Source organism: Plasmodium knowlesi (assembly GCF_000006355.2).
Source record: "Plasmodium knowlesi strain H genome assembly, chromosome: 13".
NCBI lineage: Eukaryota > Apicomplexa > Aconoidasida > Haemosporida > Plasmodiidae > Plasmodium > Plasmodium knowlesi.
This window is the reverse complement of record NC_011914.2, coordinates 1,251,582-1,277,195: the sequence shown is the minus strand read 5'-3', so window position 1 is coordinate 1,277,195 and position 25,614 is coordinate 1,251,582. Positions and strand designations below refer to the sequence as shown.

Genomic DNA, 25,614 nt, shown 5'->3' with positions numbered 1-25,614 from the left:
CTCATCCAAACTATACAAGTAGGACAAGCATCACTGTTGCCAGAATAACTGTGTAGCTAATGTACACATGTACTTCACCGCTGTAATCATCTGTCTGTGTGTTTACATTTCCCGGGAAGTGCTGACCGTTGTAATCGAACATGAAAATTGGAGAGAAATCCGACGGGCTTGATGAATAAAGATGTGATGATTCAGAGGTGGTCCCCTTAGCAACTGTTCCCGTTGCCAGTGCTCCTGCTGCGAGTGCTCCCGCCGCGAGTGCCCCCGTTGCGACTACCCCCGTTCCAACAGAAGATGCATTGCCCACTGCACCTCCCGTTGCGTGACCGTTGTGATGCTCCACCACCTGTTCCGCTTTGCTCGGCGTCTTTGTGCAGTAGACCTACGAAGAAAAAAAAAAAAAAAAAAAAAAAAAAAAAAAGGGGGAAGGATGGGAAGAAAACAAATGTATGTGGATATTTCCGTGTGCATGTGCAAAGAAGGGTACGTCTGGGGGAGAGACGCCTTTGTCCTATAAATAGGTATTCAGTGTCCACGCTGACGTGGTATTGTGCACCCCCCATATATATATACATACATACATATGTATGTATGTATGTATGTATGATTTCCAACCTGCACACACGAATTGAACAGAACCTCTTCACAGTTACGGCAGGTTAAAATAACTTCGTAACCAGATCGAAAAAAATGTAGAGGTTCCTTTTGTATATACTTCATTTTAACGGGCACCTTAACGGTCATTTCAACAAGCGATTGCTTCCGAAACATATTGCCCTCCCACTTCAGAGCATTTCTGCAGGACTTAACAATAATACTATTAAAAAACGCTTCTATATGTAGCTTTTGTTTTATGGGTATTATTTTCCTTTTGATTTTTGTAAAGAGAGTAGCTACTTTTGATGAATTCCTGTTGTATATTCCCCCTTTGCCACCTTTTCCCTGTTTATTGTCTTTTCCTTTGTCGTTGCCTTTGCCTTTTCTTCCAGTAGATTCTTCATCTTCTTCTTCATCATCCTCCTGATTGTCATCGTTGTTGTCTTCCTCTCGATTGGACCGACCGAAAAATCTCCGCTTTCTTCCACTTGAACGTCGACTGCTTCGTGACTCATCCTCACTCTCATCGTCCTCTTCGTCTCCACCTTGTAGTTGTTTATTTTTCCCACTTCGTCTTTTCCATGGGAACTTCCACCTCCTTTTTTTCTTCCCATGGGATTCTTCATCTGTTTCCTCGTCTTCCCCTCCCGTATCATCATCTGAGTCTCCTTTTTTTTTAAAAACCCTATTGAAAATGGACTTGAAGAAGCCACTCCTGGATTTGTAATAGTTGCCCATGGAATCTCCGTCCATGTCCTCGTTCACTTGGTAGAAGGACTGCGGTTCGTTTGTCTGTTGGTCTGTTCCTCTGTTCATTTGTTCCTTTGTTCGTTTGTTCATCTGTTCGTCTTCTCCCCCGTTCATCTGTACATTGTGTACTTCCACATAGGCGTACTTATTTACCGTGCCGTCCGTTTCGGTATCTGAGGAGTAATTGTACCCTCCCCCCGACTTGGCTCCTCTGGACATGCGCATGTACTCATCCGATTCACTTTCCTCTGAATCCTCTTCGTCATCGTTGTCGTCCTCTTCTCCCGACTGGCTTACCCCCTTTGTCTTATTTCCTCCATTCCCCCTTTGACCACCTGACGCTGGGGCTATATTAGACGATGCACTCCTCCTGCTCACGTCTACATAAATATCGTTTTTGTCCTTGACAATTTGTAGCAGAACCTTCACGTAAAGAGTGGCTATTCCATCTTCTCCCACGTAACATTTGTTCAATTTGCTCTTAAAATACTTTTCATGTTTGTTCAGGTTTATTTTGAGGCGCTTATAGACGATTTTTTCCTTGCTGTTTTTGGACTGAGCGAAGGAATAATAATCGTAGGGGAAGGAATAGGCGTTAGGGGAGGCCCTCTCAAGAGAAGCGGAACTGCTCGCAAATTCGAACATTCCACTGTTATGTTTCACCTCCTTGTTGCGAAGGTGCATGTGCGTTTCTAACAAACTGGAGAAATCGTCCTGCATTTTTTTCGGTCTGGATTTACTACTCTTTTCCCTCCTTCCTTTTTCCGCTAAATTGTGTAATTTCACTTTTTTATGAACATGGTCAGGTGATTTTTGCAAAAATGATTCCACTTCAGAATCTGCATGGAAATTACTTGTTCCTTTTTTCTTCTCCTGAGAGAAGTTGCCTCCTTTACTTCCACCACGCTTGCCTTTCTCATCATCTTCATCTTCTTCATCCGTTTGATCATCTTCCTCCACATCACTTTCCTCTTCATCGTTGTCATCTTCCTCCTTCATGTAACGGTTTCTTCCTGTTTTGTCGCTCTTGTCGAGACTTTGCAATTTCCCTTTTTCTCCATCATCATCTTCTCCTTCTAAGTAACTATCCCTTTCGTTACTCCCTGATTTTCCACTAGAGGTGGTCTCCTTATCACTGTGTGTTGATTCTTCCTTTCTGTTTTTCTGAACTCCGCTTGAGTTATCCAGCGGGATATTGAAATTGTCATATGGTGTTGCTTGTGTGAAATCCTCTAGATGTGCTTCGTAGAGATTTTCGTACCCCTGGAGGGAGGAGTAGAAGCAGATGCTTGGATTCTTCGCGTGTGTTCTTTTACATTTTTTGCAGATGAACCCGTTTAGACAATCTCCTGAATCGTTATGTGTAATGTTTTTGTATGACGAGCATCCTGCCGATTGGCATGTCTGCATATTTAATCCCCCTCCCGCGCCCGGGTGATGTACGGTGTTGGTGAAGCCACTCGTTAGTCCATTAACCAAGCCACCACTTAACCCCCCCGCCACTGGGTTACCTACGTTAACCGCCTTGTCTGAATACACGAAGCTGATGTATGAAAGGAAGGTGAACGTGAAGGCCCTCCTCTTTACGATCCAAAACATGGTGGAGGGATGACGGAATCAAAAATTGGAGGGAATCATGCGTGCCTAAAGCGGGTACGCATGTGCAACTGTACCTTAATGCAGGTAAGGCATGTGCAAATGTACCTTTATGTGAGTGTACTACTTATTGGAAGTGTACTCCATGTGCGTATACTCATCACTCGTTTGTTTATGGAGGTTCCCACAGGCACACACGACAAGCTCTACACCTTTAACGGGATATTGCAAGTATGCTCTCTCATTTCTGCTAATGCCCAGGCACATTTCAACCCAAGCAAGCATGGTATACATGCAACAAAGAAGGATAGGTTAGTATCCTTTACCTGTCTGTACAGACTTAACCACTTCATCTGTGGGAAGAGTAGCCGGGTTTACTCTGCAGGGGTCTACAAAATCGTGCGCTAAACCGTGGATGGACAAAAACTAAAACATAATACACTTTACATTCTTTAGTGAAAACGCAAGAATTATGCTCCTACCAAACAACGCAAAGTGTAGCTTCTACTCATGTTCTCTCTAAGGAGGTACAGAGGTGCCTCCCTCTTAAGACAGATTAAATCTAAAAAGAAACGTCGCGGAAGGAAGCAGTACACATATATGGTGTACTGTCTCTGCATGTGCCCAAATGGTTACACTTGCCTCCCACACACGCACTACCTTTTACACATGTGCACAAGTGCACTTCATCCAACAAATGTTCAAAGAAAAAAAAAAAAAAAATGAAGTGTCCACAGGAATGAACACGCACGTGCAGGTGCACGTGCACTTGCGCATTTGAGTAAGTGCATATGGACATGTATGAATTGTTATGCTTTCAATCCCCTTAACATGAAGGGGGGGAAAAAAAAACTACCGATAATTCATGCCATTTCGCACGTTGATACTATGCACCAGAGGTGCAGGACAGTGATTGGTGGGGAAAAAAAAAAAAAAAAAAAAAAAATTGTTCGTACCTGCTACGTTTTTTACAATAATTTCACCATTATTTTAAATTGTTAATTTGGGAGAAGCTTATGTATCCACTGAGTAAATTATTATTATTATTTTTTTTTTTTAATGTTGAAATGCGCAACATATGTCTGACGCAGGAATGTATAGTAACATGGGGTTGTGAGAAAAACTGCTTTGTCTGGACCGACAGGACCCTGTGGGTATGTGCGTGTGTGTGTATGGAGGGGGGGGGGTCAGGATTTATCGCCTCAAGAGGGTAAAAAAAAAAAAAAAAATATTTCCATTTTTGATCTGCAAATAATGTTAAGGCAAACGAGGTGGGTAGACGGAAGATAAGAAGGGATTTCCTTCCCCCTTCGCCCATAGGACAGGTACTCCCCCCAAAAGGGATATGCACAATGTTGGACACAGAACTGCGTCAATCGTAAAGGCATGTTTGGCGCTTCACCTCCCGCGCATGCGAGTAGGTTAAAAACAGTGTTGTGGAAAAGAAATATACAAAAAGTAAATAGTAAATAATAAATATTAAATAGTAAATAATAAATATTAAATAGTAAATAACAAATAATAAATAGTAAATAATAAATAGTAAATAATAAATAGTAAATAGTAAATAGTAAATAGTAAATAGTAAATAATAAATAATAAATAATAAATGAAATAACAAGACAACCGAATGAAAAAAGTCACAGCGTGGGGGGAATACAAATGACTACACGGAGAAGGATACGTGGTGCTCTTAAAAAAGTGACACGTGAACCACGCGGTAGTTAATTAAAACGAATTAGAAGGCACATACAGGGACACATGCACCATAAACAACTAATTAGCAGATGTACAGTGTGAAGGGTACACTACAAAACACAACACAGTGGAATACATCCACTTTTCACAAAAAAACAGAAACGAACACGACGGTGTGAATGACACGGCAGATGAGAGTGAAAGGATAAGCACCCAGGACTAACTCCCACACATGGACACACCCACAGAGGGAAACAAAAACAATTCGTTGAAAACGCAAAGTTTAATTATGTGGCGCGCAAAGGGGATTTTTTTTTTTTTTTTCTTTTTTTGGCTACCTCGTCCATTTTGCCTGAACGGGTCAGATAAAAAAAAAAAAAAAAAAAAAAAAAAAAAAAAAGCAGAGCCACGCTACAGGAAAAAAATGCAAGCATACGCATACACGTACATGTTGCATGTACCCAAATGCGCGCTCCATCTTGGGAGGTTGATGCTAAGAACGGAAAAGATATTTATAATTTCCTGGTTGGAGGTAGACTGCTCACTGGGCCGATCGACTTGTATATCTGGCACGCCTCGCAGAATGGTCCACGAGACGGTATATAGAGGGTTTTGTCCCGTTTCTTCTTTCACTCCACATTAAAAAAAAAAAAAAAACTCACAACACAGGTCAATGATGGGCTAAACCCGAATAGCACACAGGGACATGATTTTAATCTTCCAGATCAAACCTTCTCCTTCTTTTCCTAACATAAGGAAAGAAACACCTTCTCACTTTTTTTTCATTTTGTACACACGTTAAGCATCATCACGGATGTGTCTACAAGGACGCATGTTTTTTTTTTTTTACCTGACCAGGTCAGGTGAATTGAATTCAGGTCAGCTTGGCATTTCCACCCCTCATCATCAGGGATTCCAAAAATGGTATGAGGAAGTGCTCTTACGTTGAGTCACTTTTTTAAATTCTTCTTTTCTGCAGTTGATGAGACGGGGAAAGATGAAATGGGAAACGTTAAAAGGGAAAAGTGAAAAGTGAAAAGGCGAAAGAACAATTTTGCCTATATGTTGTATATGAGGGAAGGACATTGTTTCGATGGACTTTTTTTTTTTTTTTTTTTTTTTTTTTTGGAGAGCTTCTCTTACCTGTGACGTCGTGGCAGTGGGCCCCGCAAAAGTCAACACGTTTTGCCATGGCACCCGCGTCACCCCCTCTTTTCCTCCACTTGACCGTTTCCTTCTTCTGGGGAGTAATTGATTGTATTCTAGGATGGTCATGTTTTACCGCCTCCACGTCAGCCGCGTTCACAAAGTGGCTCCTCACCATTCTGCCTGTAGTTCTGTTTACAATGCGGACCATGCGCTCTCCCCTGATTACGTTCGCAGTTTTGGCGTCCACCCTTCTCTCCCCCATACTCCCGCCCTTATCATCGTTCCTTCTGGTTACATTGACGGAAGTTGCTGAGGCAACCACTTGTCCCCTCTCATTGGACCATTCGTGGAGCTTCCTTGTTGCATCTCCGTTAGAAGTCTTGGTCCTAATTTCCCTACTTTCCCCTTGCGCGTTTCTCATCTCTTTGTAGAGATAACCATCGTGTGCATTGCCAGTTTTACCTTCACCAGGTACTTCGTAGTAATGCTTCTCATTCGGATGTGCAGTTGCATTCCCGTTGCGCCTCTCCGCGGCGCGCTCTCTTTTGTCGCTCTTCTTAGGTTGCCGTTTGGTGGATTTCTCATCATGTATACTTTGTGTGCTCCTAATTTTGGGGGCACATTTTCCTCTGTGTGAAGTTATCCTCGTCCCGTCTTCCTCCATTTGGGGCGGTGTGGTTGACTGCATATTCCCCTTGTTGGTACTAGAAGACGAGGGAATCGTCTCCTCCTTCTGTTGATCCTGTTGACGGGGTTTTCCAGGTGACTCGTCCTTGGTGATATTCTGATGGAGAGGAGTATCTGCCGGTTCTCTGACATGGTCCGCCACCTGACCAGCGGATTTTCCGCTCCCCTCAAAACTGCGCCCACCAGGGTGATACTTCTTCCTGCGCATAATGTCGTAGTAGACAATATTTCTGTAGAAGCTCACTCGGTACTTGGTACTATCATCCACCGGGATGGTAATGATGTGTCTGCACACGGGTTCATCAATAATGGAGTGGAATTGCTCAACGTACTTGTGTTTTAGAGCGTTCTCTGCGCTGATCCGTTTGGTGGGATTGAATTGCAGAAGTTGTTTGAGAAGGTCAAGTGCCTCCACGGAAGCCTTGGAAAAAATGTCTGAAAAATTCTTTCGCTTTATATCAACGAAAGAAGAAATAATGGTATCTGTGAAAGGAGATTTTATATCTTCCATGTCTTTTTTCGTTGGCTTTCCAATAAGTTGAATAATTTTTTCAAGTTGGTTCATTGTGGAGTTTCCCCTAAAGAGAGGTCTACCAAGTAGGAGCTCCGCCATGATGCATCCAAGAGACCACATATCCACCCCTTCAGTGTAGTTGGTACTTCCTAAAAGAATTTCCGGGGCTCTGTACCACCTTGTAGCAACGTAATCAGTTAAGACTGGAATTTTATTTTCACTGAGTTCTGTAGATATACTTCTCGCCAATCCAAAGTCTCCAACTTTTATATGGCATTCGGAGTTCAATAAAATGTTTGAAGGTTTTATATCACGATGGAGAAGCATTCCTGAGTGGATATACTTTAATGCTCTCAATAGCTGATAAATAATATACCTTTTATGAATTTCTTCCAAGAGATCTGCCTTTATAACTTCGTGTAAATCAGTCTCCATATAATCGAACACCAAGTAAATGTCGTTGTCATTCTTTGCTTTTATCACATCCATGAGGGTGATGATATTATCATGTCCATTCAATTGATAGAGGAACATAATTTCTCTGAATGTCCTTTGCGCATCTGTTGAGTTTTGGAAAGCACCAAAAATTTTTTTCACCGCGACAATTTTTCGGTTCCTTTTACACTTGGCTTTGTACACTATCCCGTATGCTCCTTTTCCTATTTTTCTCACGATGTCGTATTTCTTGAGTACACATTCGTCTACCTGCTCGTCTTTGCTTTGTTGTCCCTCCTTCTTCATTTTTCGCTCAGGTGTACGTGTAGCGGCAGAGCAGTTGATCGTTAGAGAGGTGCGTGTGGTAAAGCGGTACAGCGATACGAGAGAAGAAGTGTTTCACCTTCCCCCCTCTCCAGTTCGCCTAGCCAAAAAAAAAAAAAAAAAAAAAAAAAAAAAAAAATACAGAAGAAAATGCTTAAACAAATTCGCCGGTGGGTTATAAACCTTTGGGAAAATTGCTGGGTCCTTCCCCCCTTGGCACTTCATTCATCAGGAAGAAGACTATTCCTATGTGCCCTCGTTGCGATACTGCGCGGAGGGAAGGAACTTTGGACAGTTCTGCATATGTGCACCTGTGTGTGTGCGGGTGGGTAATAGGACGTGGGCTAAATCAGGGGAGGAGCCAAACTGCTATGCCACCTTAACATGGCTTTCGCGAGATGAAGCATATACTCCCCTTCTCACTGGCTCCGCGTTTCCATCAAGTGGTGTGAGAGGGGGAGTCTCACATTTCCCCCATCCTAAGCAACATGCGAAAGAGTAGGTAAAATTGCCTACAAGTATGGTGTTCGCTTGGCTGACATCTCCTAAAATTTTGGAAGAATTTTTTGTTGGTCAATTGGATGTCCCTTGTGATGGGGAAAAAAAAAAAAAAAAAAAAAAAAAAAAAAGCCAACACACTAAACGGTAAGGTTTTTAAAAAAGGGGGGGGGGATAAAAAATGCGACTTAGCGCAGTAGAGGGGACAAGCAACCAAGCTTTACTGGGCTACTTGACTGGGGGGAGAATCATACTCTGCCCTCCGCTTACCCACGCAACATTGTATACTAAGTGGACGGCGAGACGAATATGTGTTTGTGTGTGTGTGTGTGTGCACAACGGCATGGGAAGGGAAGACCCGTTCTGCGCGCATACTATGCACACATGGCCACTACAACGTTGAAGAATTTTGTTATCAGGTCACGCCGTTCTGACGTTCCTTTACGGGGTTTCCTCTATTGGTTATACTGTTTTTGCTATTTTTTTTTTTTTTTTTCCTTTTCCCTTTTTCCATGTGTTCCCGCCTTGCACATAGCGAATGTGCTACGGACGCTTAAAATATTCTCTATTGGGAAGAGGTTACAGTGAGGAAGCCTTTACAGTGCTTAAGCGGCATGATTGCGTACGTACCATGTGCGTATGCTTGCATTTTTTTCCTGTAGCGTGGCTCTGCTTTTTTTTTTTTTTTTTTTTTTTTTTTTTTTTTTATCTGACCCGTTCAGGCAAAATGGACGAGGTAGCCAAAAAAAGAAAAAAAAAAAAAAAAAAAAAAAAAAAATCCACAAATATGCCAATTTTACAGGTTTGCAATTTTACAAATTTACAATTTTACAATTTTTCGATATACAGGTTTGCAGATTGAGAGACTCACAAATGGCTTTTTCACCCCGGCATGCGGCGCGCGCGCAGTTATACACAACTAGGTAAGGGGTCAAAAATCGCGCAACAAGGTAGCAACGCGGAAACGCGGCAAGGAAGCGACACGGAGACGCAATCACACAAGCGCTTATCCCTGGGGAGGGAAAAAAAACGAAACGACGCATGCTTCCGCACGGAGCTGCTAAAGAAACATTCGCCAGAGGAACTGCGCCCTATGTGCAGTTTTACCAGCGCGAAATTAATCTGTCCGTGAGACCCGTCCTTTTATTGCAAAAGAGCGACACATTTTTTTTGACCTCCAAGTCGGTAGAGGAAGGAAAAGAAGAGGAATTCAATTCACGCGGTGTAGTACACATGTAGGCACAAGAAATTGCTATGTATTTTTTTTTTTTTCTTTCTTTTCCCCCACGTGAAGACACCTAAACCCTCCGAATTTGGTCTACCACCAGAAGGGGTGTTCCTCCGACAGTTCGGTAAGTTCTTCCCCCGCAGTCTCAGTCCTGTACATATACCCACATCGCTGAGTGCGCTAATTTGAGGAGAGAAGGAAAAGAAAACGAATAGGCCAAAGGATCTACACTTTAAAAAAAAAAAAAAAAGAAACCAAAATGATGAACCTGAGGAGGGAAACGAATTTCATTCTGAAGCTGAGGAGGAGCATGGGGCACTGTACATCCATAAAAAATGGGAGAGACAAGTGGACAGGCCGTTCAGGAATGACCAACCACCACATCTTGACAACTAAACGACATTTAAGCATTCACGAATATTTGTCAATAGATTTGTTACGCAAGAATATGATTCCATGTGCACAAGGATACGCAGCGAAAACACCAGAAGAAGCGGAGGAGAAGGCATTGGAGTTGCAAAGCCTCTGTGGAGACGTAGATTTAGTGATAAAAGCGCAGATACTGAGTGGAGGAAGAGGAGTAGGGTACTTTAAAGAGAACAATTTCGAAGGAGGAGTTCACATTTGTCGCAACAGTACAGAAGTGAAAGAAATAGCATCGAAGATGCTAAACAACACATTGGTGACCAAGCAGACAGGGGAGGAGGGAAAAAAGTGCAACACAGTTTTTATATGCGAGCGTTTTTACATAAGGAAGGAAAGGTATGTTGCTTTTCTATTGGACCGAAGTTCTGACGGGATAGTTCTGCTTGGATCATCCATGGGAGGTTCTTCTATTGAGGAAATTAGCAAAAAGAATCCCGAGGCTATACACAAAATGAACATAGATGTACAAAACGGCTTCAGTACTGGTCAGGCACGCGAATTTTGTGAAAATATTGGGTTCAAGAATACCGAATTAGATATCGCCACAGATATAATAGCGAATTTGTATAAAATTTTTAAGCGTTACGATTGTACGTTGCTTGAAATAAATCCATTTTCCGAGACGAACGATGGTAGAGTTCTCTGTTGTGATGCCAAACTCAATTTTGATGACAACGCGGAATACCGACAGAAGGAGATATTTCTGCAGAGGGATCTCTCACAAGAAAATGCGGAAGAAATACAAGCGAAGAAATTTAATTTAAATTATGTTTCTCTCGATGGAAACATTGCTTGTATGGTGAATGGAGCAGGGTTAGCCATGGCTACTTTAGACCTCATCGTACTTCATAAGGGATCCCCCTCTAATTTTTTGGATGTTGGTGGTGGGGCAACCGAGGATGAAATTACAGAGGCCTTAAGGATTATTAACAATAACGCCAAGGCAAAGGTATGCTTCATTAATATTTTGGGGGGCATTATGAGGTGTGATATTATTGCCAGAGGAATTATCAAGGCATTTAAAGATACTGCTTTTACGAAGCCTCTGATTGTTAGGCTGGAGGGTACAAACCAGGACGAGGCGGAGGAGCTACTCCGTCAGTCGGGTATCAAGTGCATTTTTTGCCAGGACATGAACCTCGCCGCGCAGAAGAGCGTGGCCATGGCGAATATTATTGAGGCCGCCGCGCGCGCTGACGTGCAGGTAGCCTTTACGTGATTGCGCCGCGGAATTAACTCTGCGAAAAACGGGGTGAAACTTTATATATACTATATTGTACAGCGGGGCCCAGTCCACGGGGTGCCTAACGCGCTGCGACATGTATGTACCTATGTACGATGTATGCATGTTTTTTTTTTTTTTTTTTTTTAAGCGGAAAGCGGGTAAAAACCGCGCAAACCGCACAGATCGCATATTATATATTTACGCCTTTGCCTGGGGCGACTTCGCCGGTGCCATATTATAGAGGACGCCCAAAATACCCTTGCACCACCAATGAGGGGAAAAAGGCGCGCCGCATTTATGCCCTGCGCATAGGAAGGAAAAAGCCCACAAATAAAACGGTAGGGTGACACGGTCACAGGCGCATACCTCTTATTTTATAGCTAGTGGCATATTATATATATATATATATAGCATACGCTCTTCAATAATACTTTTGCTTATTTGTTTGGGGTAAACAATACCCATAAATCGAGCTTGGTCCCATCGTCGCCCTTTTTTTTATGCATAGCGCGAACTGAATTTTTTTTTCTTTTTTTTTTCCCCCCGCGACGACATATAAAAGCAACATATATACCTTTGGTAAAACAATTCTGCCACTCCACTTGCGATGCACAAAAAAAAAAAAAAAAAAAAAAAAAAAAAAAAAACTGTTTTATTTTAATTTTTTATTATTTCTTTTTTTATGCCACTTCCATATTTCCAGTTGAAACTTTTTCCAACTTGGTTTTCTGTCCCCGCGCGTTACTTTCTTTGGGTTGACGCTCTTTTTTAGCCCATTCATCACGTTTTCCCTCGTTTAGCCAGTTTTCCCCACCGGCTTACCTTTAGCGAAAATTAACAATTATATTTACCCCCCCCTTTCGTGTATCCCAAAATGCCACGAGTCGAGCTGACAGAGGAAGAAAAACAGAACATCCAAAACAAGGATCTCCTCTTTAAGAGGTTTGTTGAGCCAGGAAGGCTGTGCCTCATCGAATATGGCCCCTATGCGGGAAAGGTATGTTTCTCTCCCGAGCTTAGTTCGTGAAGCGCTTATTGGGTATTTGCCCATTGACATATACCAAACATTGGATCTTCACCCATTTGTGTGATTATAGCACCCATAGTTCCTAATTGACATTTCTTTTTTTTTTTTTTTTTTTTTTTTCTCCTCCTTTCGCAGCTCTGCTTCATCGTGGATATCGTGACGCTGACCCGAGTCATCGTCGATGGAGCCTTCATCACAGGGTAAAAAAAAAAAAAAAAAAAAAAAAAAAATAGAACTAATAGAATGAACATTTGTGCATGGGCTCAGTCGATATGGTCAACTGGGTGTGCGTCATGGGAGTATATACCCTCCCCCCCCCGCTGAGCGTGCAACATCGATATGCGTATTCTATCATATATACTCCTTGTTTCCCGTGTAGCGTGCCCCGAATGGTCATACCCCTGAAGAGGCTGAAACTATTAAAGGAAAGAATAAAAATCAACAAAAATTGCAAAACGGGATTCCTCCACAAGACTATAAAGAGCACCAACATCATAGGAGAGTTTAAAAAATCCAACTTAGGAAAAAAATTGGCTATTAAAAAGAAGAGAGACTTGGCAACCGACTATGAACGCTTCCAGATATATCATGCCAAGAGAGAATTGAAAAAGAAGATGAATGTTCTTAAGAGTAAGAAGGACAGTAGCAATAAGGGAGACAACAAGAAGAAGGCCAAGAAGGTTAAGAAGGCCATGAAGAACTAATTACAAGTAGAAAATAGCTAAGGTGATTAAGCCAATCCAACCTATGCCTCTCCCAGGTGACGCAACGTACTCCTCCTATGTCTTTTTCTTTTCTTTTCTTTCTTTTTTTTTTTTTTTTTTTTTTAACCACGAACTGTTTTTCACCGTGCCGCTATTTACAAACGTGAAGAAAAAAGTTTAATTGTCATCCCATGCGCTTTTGTATCTGCGCCAATAGGGAGACTGTAGCTTCTATGGCGCCCAGATTTCTTCCTGGGATATTTTAAAAATATTTTTACGCAAATCTTTCAGTCTCCATAATGCAGAGGGAATTAGCACGAGATTGTCACCATGGTCAGTCGGTTGGTCATGCGGTTGGTCATGCGGTTGGTCATGCGGTTGGTCATGCGGTTGGTCATGCGGTTGGTCATGCGGTTGGTCATCCGGTTGGTCGGTCGGTTGGCCAGCGTGTTCTTCTCCAACTCCTCATACTTTATGCATGGGGTGGACACTCCCATAGGCGGCGTACTTGTGAACCTCCCATTGGTTGGCAGTGTGTCGTCCACGTGTGGGGGTCACCGAATAGGAGAGGGGGGCCCCCCCTAGCAGATTTGCCAAAACGGAGTGAAGAAAAATGAATAAATAAAATAAAACAATGTCTTAATAATAAAAGAAAAACTTCAAGGGTCTCGCTATACGGACCTCCCCTTTATTATATTACATTATATTTTTTTTTTTTTTTTTTTGTCCAATGGGGAAGGAGGGTAGTGTCATACATTGCTACGATGGAAATAGAAATAATATCCCCTTTGTTGGAGAAGCGACAAAAAAAAAAAAAAAAAAAAAAAAAAATTGCAGTCAGATCGGTACATGTCTGTGCAGGGATGAGCACACAGATATTTCCACACAGGCATTTCTACACTGGTGAAGGAGATTGAAACGGCGAAGGGGAGAAGGTGCATGCCCACGTATGAGGAACCTCCCGGTGGATCATCCTCTAATGAGTGACTACAAGTCGGTCCGGCTTCGCGGAGGTTAAAACGAGCCGAGTTCAGTCCCCATGCATACGTAAATACAGGGCAGCGTTCCACGTTGACACATAACCACACACACATAGGACATGCACTTGGGGGGGAGGGAAAAAAAAAAAAAAAACATATATATATATATATATATATATATATATATATATATATATATATATATAATAATAAACCAATGAGTGCACACCCTAACGCTTTCTACATTTGGAACTTTTGACAATTTCACAACGCAGCTTATGATTGAAAAAAAAAAAAAAAAAAAAAAAAAAAGCACGGCGCAAAGGGTTTGTATTACTAAAGGGGAAAATAAATTTCCTACATTGAAGATGCCTACCTGCGGCTGTCCCTTTTTCCTTCCTAAACGTAAGAGGACGGTTCCAACATCAAGCTAAATGAGTTATTACACATTTGAGAGGTCTTAAGAAACACATACTGTTGAAGACGTGTCAAGGCGGAGGAGGGGGAACATAAACACATAAATCGCCTGAACAAGGTCAGGTTAAAATGAATTTGCTCGGCCGTTGCGAAAAAGAAAAAAAAAAAAAATTTGCAGAAAAAAAATGCGTACGAAAAAAAAAAAAAAAAATTGCACACATTCGCGCATAGACTAATACGTACACACGCGCATACACATACCAACAATACTCATGTCCAAACAATTCTCCGCAGGGCGTGTAAATCCCCCAGCGTAACGCGCGCGCGTTTCCCACTAAGGGGTGATGAGACACATACGGATTGTTGCCAACCTGTGATTTTACACCCCCGGTTGTACCAAACGAAGGGTGTTTTTCCCCCCGTCTCAATTGTAGGCTCTCAGCAACGTGGCAACATAGCAGCGTGACAACATAGCAACGTGGCAACATAGCAACGTGGCAACATAACAACTTAGCACAGCCTCCTTGGTGATATATTGTTTCAGTCACGCGGTGTTTTTCCAACAATCTCCGCTCGTTTCGCACTTCCGCCCCATGAACCACAGTGACGCGGCGAGCAGAGGGGAGTACGAGGCCCTGGTGGAGGGGGTAGACCCGATGGGAAACAGAAGCATAGGCGCACATGACATGACGTGTGGGAGCATAAATATTAGGGAGGATCCTACTGAACAAGTACCAATGGGCACACCCCTAACATATGTCGTTGGAAATGCAGGCGAACACATCGGTGGGAATCACCCCGGAAGGGGTTACCTGGAAAGGGGGAGTCATCTTGAAGGAAGTCACCATGTAGGAAGTTACACAAAATATGACCACGCTCATGAGAACAAGAGAATTCACACAGATAATAAATATAGTGCGTACTTTTTTGCCTACATTTTATTCCTCTCCATCTGTATGATCTGTTACCTGTACCATGGAAACTACGCGCGCATATTGTATGGGACCAATTACAATGGAAAAATTTGTGGGAAAGACATGAAGAATCATTCGTATTTGTACTTCCCCTTGTCTCCTAAATTATCCAAAATGGAAATACTGAACAAATATGGGAAATGTCTGGAGTCGTGCCCCACATCGGATGAGGCAAATAAAATGAAGAAGGAAAAAGATGGAGAAAAAACAAACCATAGTGGCAATGCAGACATGAAAGAAAAGGCAACTTATTTTGATAATCCTCTCTTCTCCACTTCATCCTCCTCCTATTCCTCCCTTTTTGTAAAAAAAAAATCAGAACAGATTATGGACAAACAAGGAAACAAAGCAACGAACGTGGTGTACAGCGATTACACGAAAAGTAAAAACAACAATTTGTACGTAGAATATTCTTTGATTTCCCCCTACTACGATACGGTCAATATTATGAACATATGCTATCCATTGGATAGGAGATTACGAGAGAAGGTTTTAAATGTAGTGTTTACAGATAGATACAATGTGTTTGTTAATTTATTTTCATTTAACAATTCCTTCATGTACATGTTTGTTTTTATTGTTCTTTCTCTTCTTGTGTGTGTTCTTTACTTGTGTTGTATGTACTACTTGTCTTCCCTCAGTCTACACTTAGCGCTATTTCTTTTCAGCTTCTCCATGTTATTTTATCCACTATACTTTATTCACAAGCATTTGTACCTCCTGTTTCATCCCATTAAGGGAGCCTTTTTTTCTTATCACTACTCAGTGTCAATTTTTGTGTGCTTTGGTTTACTAGCTCATGGAGTTATCTTCCTCTTCGTCTTGTACTTGTACAGAAATACATACAAATACACACACAGGTTAATTACTATCACTTTGGACTTTATCAATAGTATGTCCAATCTGCTTTACTCGCCTTGCATCATTTCGGCTGCTTCGGTTGTCTGGTTTCTCCTGTGGATGTATGGATACATTAATGTAATGACTGCCGGGACGCTTCACGAGCAGAGGGTAATTTTTTTGGCCTTGGGCTAAAAATTGAATGTTACAGTTTGCTTGAACAGATAGGCAGATAGTCATGTTAACTAGCTACCTACCTAGCTAGCTATTTTTTTTTTTTTTTTTTTTTTTTGAATATTATTGCCTGGTCAGGTGAAAAGAAGCACCGTTGTGGTGTTTTCTGGTACGCGGGACACCAGCCTGTGTGCAGGACACAATATACACTTTGTCCATTTTTCTTGTAGCTAAACTTAGAACTAGACTCTAATGGAAACAGCGAGATTGTGTCCCTGCAGAAGGTCTTCCACTACTTCAGGAGCTCGTACATCTTTTCCATGTAAGGAGTGCGCCATTGTATACACCGTAATGTGCATATATACATATTACACATCTGCAGTGTTGTCGCAACTCATATGTATATATTTATTTACCCCACCCACACAACGTACCGGCGCGCACCCCAGATTCTGGATATACACGTACTTCTTCGTGTGTGAAATACTGCAATCCCTCAACCAGTTCACCATAAGTTATTTAGGTAGAGAAACGAAAGTCGCTTACACCAAGCGTCAGAAAGACGCTTCGAACTTTAAAAATGCTTAATCGCATGTACAATAACACCTGTGTACATGTCAACCTTTGCAGGGGCTGTCTGGTACTTCTGCGACAAGGATAGCCTCAACTACAAGCTCAGTGCCCAAGCTACCATGAGTAATTCTGCCCTTTACAATTGGGTCCCAAGGAGCCAAACCATGCACAGAACAGACGATTGCTACTCAGATATGTATAAACGTTTGGTACCCTCACCCCCTTCTCTCTCTCTACCCCCCTGCAGAGACAATACTGAATTATCACTTAGGAAGTTTGATCCTATCGAGCTTTATCAACTTATGGACGAAGTACCTGCGGGTGCTGTTCTTTTGGGTGAATAGCACTTTATCCTTGCCCTTCTTCTATAGCGAGTCGATTTACAAGTTGAAGGAGCGGTTCGGTAGGTACCCGTCCATCCATGCGTGCATAAGTACACATGTGGATGCATCCATGTCTGGCTACATAAGCCTAAGCGCATAGCGAACGTAGGCGAATTAATGCCCTCCACTCCTTACTGCAGCTCTTTTCTTAAGACCCATTTCGCATTTAATTGACACGCACACGATGGCTGCATACTGCGAGGTAAGTCTCCTTACCTCAGGGGGAAATATAATTAGGGGGAGGGAAGTATAGCAGAGAAGATTTCTCCCCTCCTCCCTAACTACACTCCCCAATAGTACGTTGGAAATTCTATCTGCACGAGACCACCATCTTAGCTGATATTTGCTTCTCCCATGATTGGGCTCTTCCTCTCTTCGCAGATTTCCATGACCTCGTACCCATATGGACTGGCCTGTAGCACTTCGTCCAAAAAGTTAATAAACTCGACATCGCCAGCGGCATCATTGCATGGGGTAGGTGGAACGGGTCTCAAAGGAGGGAAAAATAAAATAAAATAAAATAAGACCGTCATAGTATACACATTTACGTTTTTTTTTTTTTTTTTTTTTTTTTTTTTTTTTTGCTCCCACGCAGATAACCTACATTGTTAACATCATATTCCCGTGTCTCACAACCCTAGGGGTGACATTTCTCTCCTTCAATGTAAAAAAAAAAAAAAAAAAAAAAAAAAGAAATAGATGAAGCAAAGGACGTTATTTCATTTCACGTCAATCAACGCAGAAACGAGATGGACGTGACAACCGTCCACCTGACTGCACGAGCAAAAGCATTTTTCATCACTGTTCCCTTTTCCCCCTCTGCAGATTTTCAACAATTTTGAGCGATACGGAAATTTGTTCTCCCCCAGTTTTGTCCCCAACCCTTTTTTTGCGGCGCTCGTAAGTGGAAGCTCGTATGTGCATGTGCGCGTGTGAATACGTTTGTTTAATTTACCATCGCACGGGATGTCTACCACTGATCTGCTCATCCTGGACCTAATTCTCCTGAACTTCCTCCCTTCCCCCGCAGACGATCGGAGTGCTTTGCGGGATGATAACTTCCCATTTCATCACCATGGTGTCCACTCTCGCGGATACCATCCTCTACTGTTTTATATGCGAGTGCTACCAGAAGCAGATGATCGATGAGAATCCACTAAGGACAGTATTCACTCCGCCACTTTTGAAGGAGTTAATTTTGGAGATATATCAGGAGTATAGCACTCGGCCATGAATTTTTTTTTTTTTTTTTTTTTCTGTGCTCGTTCATAACTTGGGAGGCACGTCATGGATAATGTGCTATATCCCACCCGCAATCATTCACCGCGGACTTTAACTTTGCCAACGTGTTAGACACTACCCTTTAGCTGTCAATTTTTTTTTTTTTTTTTTTTGTGCCTTCCTGCGTGTATACAAATGTGTCTGAAGGAAGGAAGAGTGTGAGAAAAGGATTCATCAACCTCGTTTCTCCAAATGAGTCGTGCACCCTGTTACAGTGATTACACCATTTGGCTTAAATGAAAACACACGGAATGAATCGACGAGGGGGGGGGGGGGTTTGGTGAGAGAATAGATAGTTAAAAAGAGTCTCTCACATACACCCCATCTCTGCTCAACTTTCTACATAAAGGTTAATAAATTTTTACACATATCAGTGCGTTTAAGCGGTGGAGTTATCACAGCGCTACTGGTAGGCATGCGGTGGGAAGGGATGGTTGGGGTGGGTGGAGGCCTACCCACCGTGTGAATAGTTTGCCTATCCAGCGATGACAGAGGGGCTAATTAAAAAAGGGAGAAGGAATAAGATGCCCAATATAAAAAAACAAAAAAGAGAGAAATACAAAAGTAAGCAATACAAAAAACAAAGTTAACGCAAAAAGGAAGGAATACAAAAAACAAGGTTACGTAAGAAGTGGGGGAGGGTGTCACATGAGCGACATGATCCGAAGCTGACGTACTGAAAAAGGAGGATACGCGTAACGCTCGCTCCGATATATCCCCCTACCTAAGTGAATAGGTGGAGTAGTTAAAAAAAATGGGGAATAAAATGATAAGGGCGATGACAAGAAGGAAAAGGCTGAAATAGAAAATTTTTCTTTTGACAAGAGCATTGTACCTCTTGGCGGCAACAATATTATGGATTGCGTCGTCTGTATAATCCTTCACTTGATATACATTATTTTCTATGCTATTAATATAATTAGTTCTCTTTTTTACAACATAAGCTAATTCGATGTACAGATCATTGAGTGCAGAGATGTTTTTTTCCAGCGCCTTCAGTTCTTTGTATTTTTTTTTCATTTTTTGTATGTTAACCCCATCAGCATTTTCTGGGTGTGCATGTACATGCTCCCCCAAGTTGCCGTAGTTATTTTTTTTTTGCAAATTAAAAAAATGTTCGATGTCATCCAAGTCGGTTCTCGATTTTTCTCTACCCCCTTTGCATACTTTCCCTTGTGACGTAGTGCTATTAGTCTTTCTCTTCCTGCCCCCATCTTCAGCATCAATAACATTAGGGCAAATGAGCCTATACTGTTTCAGCAAATTTGCATTAACGTGTTCATAATAGTGGTGGCAAATGTTCTTGTACTTGTTAATACATGCTTTGTATTTTTGTACAACGTCGATAAATATGTTTGTGCGGAGTTTGATTTCACTCACCACATGAGTACTTGCCTCAAACTGTTTGTTCTCTTCGTTCAAACTGAAAATGCTAGTCATTACTTGTGATATAATGTGTTCCGTATTTTTTATGGTTGAATTTATTTTCGCGTTTAACTCTTCCGTATCGTAAATGTTGAAGTCTATTTTCTCTTTCCATGAATTTATTTTGTCTATGTTTTTATATATGGAAGAAATTTGTGTGTTGATTTGGTTAACGGTGAGGAGGTAGGAGTTGAAGGTGTTGGGATGTTGACATAGAGGTGTGTGTTCATCTATTGAGTAGTCGTGCGGAGCATCTACACATCTCTGCGTGCCCTGGAGAGTAACTTGATGAATGCCTTGTTCGATGTCCCCAAAATTTGTCTTCTCAAGGCTTGCCCTTCTGTCGCCTTTAATCTTCCTCCTTTCATTAATTATCCGGCTGAACAGATTAGCCTTCTCCACGCTCATGTCCTCATCCACGGAGCACACGGTGGAGGAGTCCCACGTGCTAGACGGGGGGGCATCTTCGGTGGAAGCAGGAACAGCACCCCCAGGGAGATCACTTTCCAGTTTCTGCTTTCTTCTCCCTTGGTTGTTCTTCCCCTCGTGGCGTCTGCCCGCGCTTATTTTTGTTTGGTTATCATCCTGGTGGATATCCTGATGGTCACCCTGTTGATTGCCCAACTTCTTCTCCCCCCGCTTCTTCTCACTCAACGAAATTATATCGTTGAGGATATCCTCCATGGTGACATCAACTTGGGGGGAGGGGGTGTGAGGATTTAAACAGTTTAAAAGGAATGTTCTCTCTATCCCTATACGGGCACTGAAAGGGAAATTCGTAGCTTTATCTGCTCAATGTCACGGGGCATGCGAAATCCCCCTTCTGCGCTTCCCCTTCTTGCCTTCGCCTTAGAGCTATGAAGAAGGGGTCCCTTCCGTGCGTTTAACACACGCGTGAAGGGGAAATGGAGAAATATGCCAAAGATCAAGTGGGGTGTGCACAATGGCGAGAATTAAATGGGAAGCCTCCGGATGGAGGCGGAGATACGAGTGGCCTCAGGTCAATTGTGAAGGCCACTCCGGCATGGGGTATATCACACCTCGCCAAGCACGATAAAAACTTAAGCCAAATATGAAATGAAGAGAGGAAAAAAAAAGAAACTACCCTTTTTTTTTTTTTTTTTTTTTTTTTTAAATAAATATCCCCGCGCTTAATCCCATATCTGATGCCATAATCATAAATGCTGAGAGTATGGTTAGGGATCAGTTCGTAAGGGGCTCAACTAATTTAGCTAGTGCAAGTATCAGTGGAGTGCATTATATTGATGTATCACAGGAGCGTAACCTGTACGGTTAAGCGACGCGAGGGTGTATGAGTGATAGCACCTACACGCGCAGAGGCATATGTACGACGACTTGGGGTTTTCCTTCCCCTGCCGCTTTGAAGTGGAAAAGGGGGGAAAAAGGAAAAAAGAAAAAAAGAAGATAAGGGGAAGCCATGTATTTCTGTGTTACAGTGTGGAATGTTATACGCATTTGGAGTATGCCTTTTTTTTTTTTTTTTTTCATTTTTGGAAACTCGGCTTGTTGGCTACTTCCTACTTGTGCACTTACTAATTCTCTCTTTGTTTTGTTCTTCTGTTGAAGGAGGGTGTACGTGGGGGGGGCTCGGTTTTTGCACCCGTGGATTCTTATGTCTGTGTGGGCAGTTGCGCGGAGGATGCATCATGGGGGTATAACGGCATAATGCCGCTGACGCAGTGACCATAGGAGCGGGGGAGGAAAAACGGCTAGCTCAAGGCACGTGCAGCATTTGCACATACACGTTTTGGTCGCGGAATATTACACGGGGGCGGGACGATATAAATTCCGCCTGGGTGTACATCTGAAGGCACACGGGGGCCATCATAATTTCCTGCAAGTGTGACCAACTGTGTGGCCGGATCAGGAAAAAAAAAAAAATAAAATAAAAATAAAAAATCCAAATGGAGCACTAAGAGGGTGAGAAGCGAACCCAAAGTTGACGCAAAACGGATGGTAAATGATCACCAAAAAAAAAGGCGGGCACTCCCTCACTTTGGAAAAATTGCCAACTTTAAAAGAAGAAAAAAAAAAAGAAAAAAAAACGAAACGAAACACGATCAAGTGCGGAATGCCATAAGTCGATCAGCAGGGGAGCCTACATTTGAATCCCCCTTCAATGGAAATTTTAAGAGCAGCGCTGTATCAGCGTAGTTAACCCACGCACCCCTGCACTTTAATTAGAAAAATAAGGGAACGGAGGATTCAGCGGAGGATTCAACGGAGAATTGAACGGAGATTTGAAATTTCACCACTGAGAAAATTACACTACGTAGAGAATTGTAAACACGTGGTTCTGGTAGATAGCATATGTAGTTGTATATCAGCCCAGATTGGCTTAGCTCCCTCACCCTGTACATTCACAGACACACGCACTGATCCACTTTTTGTGATACACCATGGATTTCCCGAAGCTGTTGAATAAGCCTTCACTGGGTAATGACCCTTCCCCTTATATATATTTGTTCTTTTTCTTTGTGGGAGCATCGTAGAAATGAAGAAACGCGTTATATACGCATGGTGATGTGCGAGTGATGGTATAATGTTTTATGGTGGTGTGCATTCCCTGCTGCGCACCCTGTTCTCCCGAACTTATCCCTGCGTACATTTGCATATGCAACTTCACCTCCCCGCACATACATCGCAGACTTAATTAAGAATGATTTCCCTCATGCGAACAAATTTGAGTTAGAGCACACGAGCATTTCGAAGCAGCCGGTAGGGCCTAGTGGCGCAAGGAGGGAATTACGCGGATGCAGAGCTAGATGGGCATCTACCTCGCTGCGGCGGAGGTGCAGTGCGAGTTCACCTATCACCACAAACTACACATACCACGTAAACAATCTACCACCCCGAACCCGCGCAGTTCCTGAAGAGCGGATTCACTTTCGCCAACAACACCTACAGCATCTACACGAATTTGAAGAATAATATTTACAACACGAAGAATGAAATAAAATTCGACGCCACGGGAATAAGTCTCCTTGATGTGAAGTACCAGGTGGGTCTGCATTCTACCCCGTGCACACAGCTCGATCGCAGCATCTACACATCGTGCACAGCTTATTCACATCGCCTGATATCCTCTCTTCACGTTGCTTATTCTTTCCCCTTCTCACCGCCTGCACCAGCCCACTTACGTGAGGAATCTTAACCTCTGCGGGAAGTACACCAAGAGCAATGGAAAGGGAGATGACACCTTCGAGGTGTACAGTGAATACACATCGGCTAACACTAACATATTTTCCTCCATCAATGTCAAGAATCTCTTTTTCAAATATGTCCATGTGGGTTCACATCCCAAGTTCCCACAGTTTAAATTTGGAGGTGAGGGAGGCGCCATTCCTTGGGCGTACGCTTGTCCTGTGGAGTATCTCTGGCGGTGCATTTCTTCCTCCACGGACACTGTATTCGCCTGCCGCCCCCCCATTTGCACCACTTAATCACGCGCTGCTGCCGCGCCTACTGTTATGAGCACTACCATATGCGTGATCTGTGCGTGTTGTATTTCTCAGGCCTACTACAGGGGAATATGGATGTGAAGAACCTGCAATACGCATTTGGAGGAGCCTACACGAAGAATAGCTACGACAGCCAATACATCTTTTCCTTCCGATCGTAATATTGCATGGAGGAGGGGCGATCCTTCCTTAGAAGGGGGCTGTTTGAGGAATTCTCATGAGAGTCTTTTATCATTTCCATGTCCACGGAATTCATGGCACGCATTCATCGCAATGGTTTATCTCACTTCCCCCCTCCCTCCTTCCCATTCTGTAGCATCCCCACGAATAAGCACGCCTGCGGAAGCCTTGCATTGAACCTCTTCTTTCAGAACAAAAGATTGAATGACAATGCAGTGAGCATTGAGCTAATGCAGAACATTGTGGAGAACAAATCGAGCATAAACGTTGCATCCATTTGGTACCTGAACGATAAGAACACTGCCGTGAAGACTAAAATTAGTAACGACACCAAAGTCGCCGTGTCGCTTACGCACAAGTACAACGAATTTGTGTCCATCTCTTTGGGATCCCAGGTACAGTTGTGCGTTCCTCGATGGGGCGCTCATAAACAAATTGCTACGGAATTAGACTAAACCGATTCTCCACCAAATCACCCTACCGCAGGTCGATATCACGAAAATGTCCCTCCCGGATAGTACGAAATTTGGAGTCAAGCTGTTCTTGAAATCTTAAGTCAAGTATGAAGCTTCTCATATTACGAACACCTCCTCCTCCTGGGAAACGGGGTCCATCTCCATGTCCATGTACAATTGCACCGAACATCATGATGATGCCGTACTTATTGTCCCAGTGTTGTGTGTTACCTAAATTCATTTTTATTCCATTGTATTATATATATATATGTGTATATTTGTATTTTTTTTTTTTCTTTTTTTTCTTAAAACACAGTAGCATAGTTTAAAATAGCAAGGAAGAAAAAAAAAAGCGACAACTTGTTCAAGATGAAATTCCTATCTTGAATTTATTTTTATTTATTTCTTTTTTCGAAACGCTATAGCATATATTATCGGAGCGTGGAAGCAGGAAAAGGAAAAAATGATCTACTAGGACGAGATTGCCATTTTTCCCTTTTTATTCCTTTCCTTTTTCTCTTATTTGTACGAAAGGTCGAAAGAAAGAGAAAGAAAAAAAAAAAAGAAAAATAAATAAATAACGGACTTTTGGGGATGTCCGTCGCGCATATTGTGGAAAAGGGGCGGAGCGTGTATGCTCGCAGGGGGGGGAAGGGGGGGCAGGTACTGCATACCATCCTTTCCTTGTTTGCTAACTTCATGGGCATAGGAAGATCAGTCTACTACACAACACACATGTTTTTTTTTTTTCTTTTTTTTTTTTTTTAATTTCTTCTTTTCCGCTGCATTCCTTTACGTGTCCTTTCAGCTATTTTTCTTCCCTTAAACAGAACATTCCTTCCTTCCCTACCTTTAAACAAAACTTTTCTTCCCTTCCCTCTGAACAGAAGTTTCCCTTTCCCTCCCTAAAACAAAAATTTTCAACTTCTTCTTCCCTCCCTAAAACAAAAATTTTCATCTTCCTTCCCTCCCTAAAACAAGAATTATCATCTTCCCTCCCTTCCCTAAAACAAAAATTATCAACTTCTTCTTCCCTTCTCTCCCTTTGGGTGGTTAAGTACCAGGCCATATTGTTATTCTAAATAATCGAGGAAAAAGAACCTTTCCTTCTTTTTCTTCCCCGTTTAGGAAACCTCCCTTCTTTTTCCTTTTCTTCCCCCCTTGGAAACCTTCCTACTCCCCCCTCCCTAGAACAAAAATTTTCAACTTCTTCTTCCCTCCCTAAAAAAAAATTTTCAACTTCTTCTTCCCTCCCTAAAACGAAAAATTTTCAACTTCTTCTTCCCTTCTCTCCCTTAAGGTGTTAAGTACCAGGCCATATATTATTGTTCTAACCCTAAATCGAGGAAAAAGAAAACCTTCTTTTTCTTCTTACATTCCTTCCCTTAAACCAAACATTCCTTCCTTCCCTTAAGGTGGTTAAGTACCAGGCCATATATTATTGTTCTAACCCTAAACGGAGGAAAAAAAACCTTCTTTCTTCCCCCTTTAGAAAACCTTCTTTTTCCTCCTTTAAGAAACCTTCTTTTTCTTCCCCCCTTTAAGGAACCTTCTTTCTTCTTTTCCTTCCCTTAAGAAACCTTCTTTTTCTT

At 42.3% G+C, this 25,614-nt stretch overlaps 7 protein-coding genes across 7 annotated transcripts; 4 read left to right on the top strand and 3 right to left on the bottom strand.

Annotated features, from left to right (window-relative positions):
• Positions 1-10: 10 nt before the first annotated feature.
• On the bottom strand, positions 11-2,946 carry PKNH_1327300 (surface-related antigen SRA, putative; the record flags this gene model as incomplete). Its single annotated transcript, XM_002260673.1, has 2 exons — positions 11-382; positions 616-2,946. 2 exons carry the CDS (start codon positions 2,944-2,946, stop codon positions 11-13), a joined length of 2,703 nt encoding a protein of 900 aa, XP_002260709.1.
• Positions 2,947-5,653: 2,707 nt separating this feature from the next.
• Positions 5,654-7,732, bottom strand: PKNH_1327200 (mitogen-activated protein kinase 1, putative; the record flags this gene model as incomplete). Its single annotated transcript, XM_002260672.1, has 1 exon — positions 5,654-7,732. One exon carries the CDS (start codon positions 7,730-7,732, stop codon positions 5,654-5,656), a length of 2,079 nt encoding a protein of 692 aa, XP_002260708.1.
• Positions 7,733-9,735: 2,003 nt separating this feature from the next.
• Positions 9,736-11,121, top strand: PKNH_1327100 (succinyl-CoA ligase [ADP-forming] subunit beta, putative; the record flags this gene model as incomplete). Its single annotated transcript, XM_002260671.1, has 1 exon — positions 9,736-11,121. The coding sequence occupies one exon, from the start codon at positions 9,736-9,738 to the stop codon at positions 11,119-11,121; it is 1,386 nt and encodes a 461-aa protein (XP_002260707.1).
• Positions 11,122-12,001: 880 nt separating this feature from the next.
• Positions 12,002-12,858, top strand: PKNH_1327000 (60S ribosomal protein L14, putative; the record flags this gene model as incomplete). Its single annotated transcript, XM_002260670.1, has 3 exons — positions 12,002-12,124; positions 12,290-12,354; positions 12,534-12,858. 3 exons carry the CDS (start codon positions 12,002-12,004, stop codon positions 12,856-12,858), a joined length of 513 nt encoding a protein of 170 aa, XP_002260706.1.
• Positions 12,859-14,848: 1,990 nt separating this feature from the next.
• PKNH_1326900 (inner membrane complex suture component, putative) lies at positions 14,849-18,433 on the top strand (the record flags this gene model as incomplete). The annotated part of the gene is made up of 10 exons (XM_002260669.1): positions 14,849-16,240; positions 16,474-16,565; positions 16,693-16,766; positions 16,874-16,939; positions 17,064-17,219; positions 17,340-17,401; positions 17,581-17,673; positions 17,795-17,863; positions 18,025-18,099; positions 18,230-18,433. 10 exons carry the CDS (start codon positions 14,849-14,851, stop codon positions 18,431-18,433), a joined length of 2,283 nt encoding a protein of 760 aa, XP_002260705.1.
• A 767-nt stretch (positions 18,434-19,200) lies between these two features.
• Positions 19,201-20,589, bottom strand: PKNH_1326800 (syntaxin, putative; the record flags this gene model as incomplete). Its single annotated transcript, XM_002260668.1, has 1 exon — positions 19,201-20,589. The coding sequence occupies one exon, from the start codon at positions 20,587-20,589 to the stop codon at positions 19,201-19,203; it is 1,389 nt and encodes a 462-aa protein (XP_002260704.1).
• Positions 20,590-22,325: 1,736 nt separating this feature from the next.
• On the top strand, positions 22,326-24,122 carry PKNH_1326700 (voltage-dependent anion-selective channel protein, putative; the record flags this gene model as incomplete). Its single annotated transcript, XM_039113530.1, has 7 exons — positions 22,326-22,362; positions 22,574-22,644; positions 22,793-22,927; positions 23,058-23,253; positions 23,442-23,544; positions 23,704-23,962; positions 24,054-24,122. The coding sequence occupies 7 exons, from the start codon at positions 22,326-22,328 to the stop codon at positions 24,120-24,122; spliced, it is 870 nt and encodes a 289-aa protein (XP_038969908.1).
• Between the last annotated feature and the right edge of the window lie 1,492 nt (positions 24,123-25,614).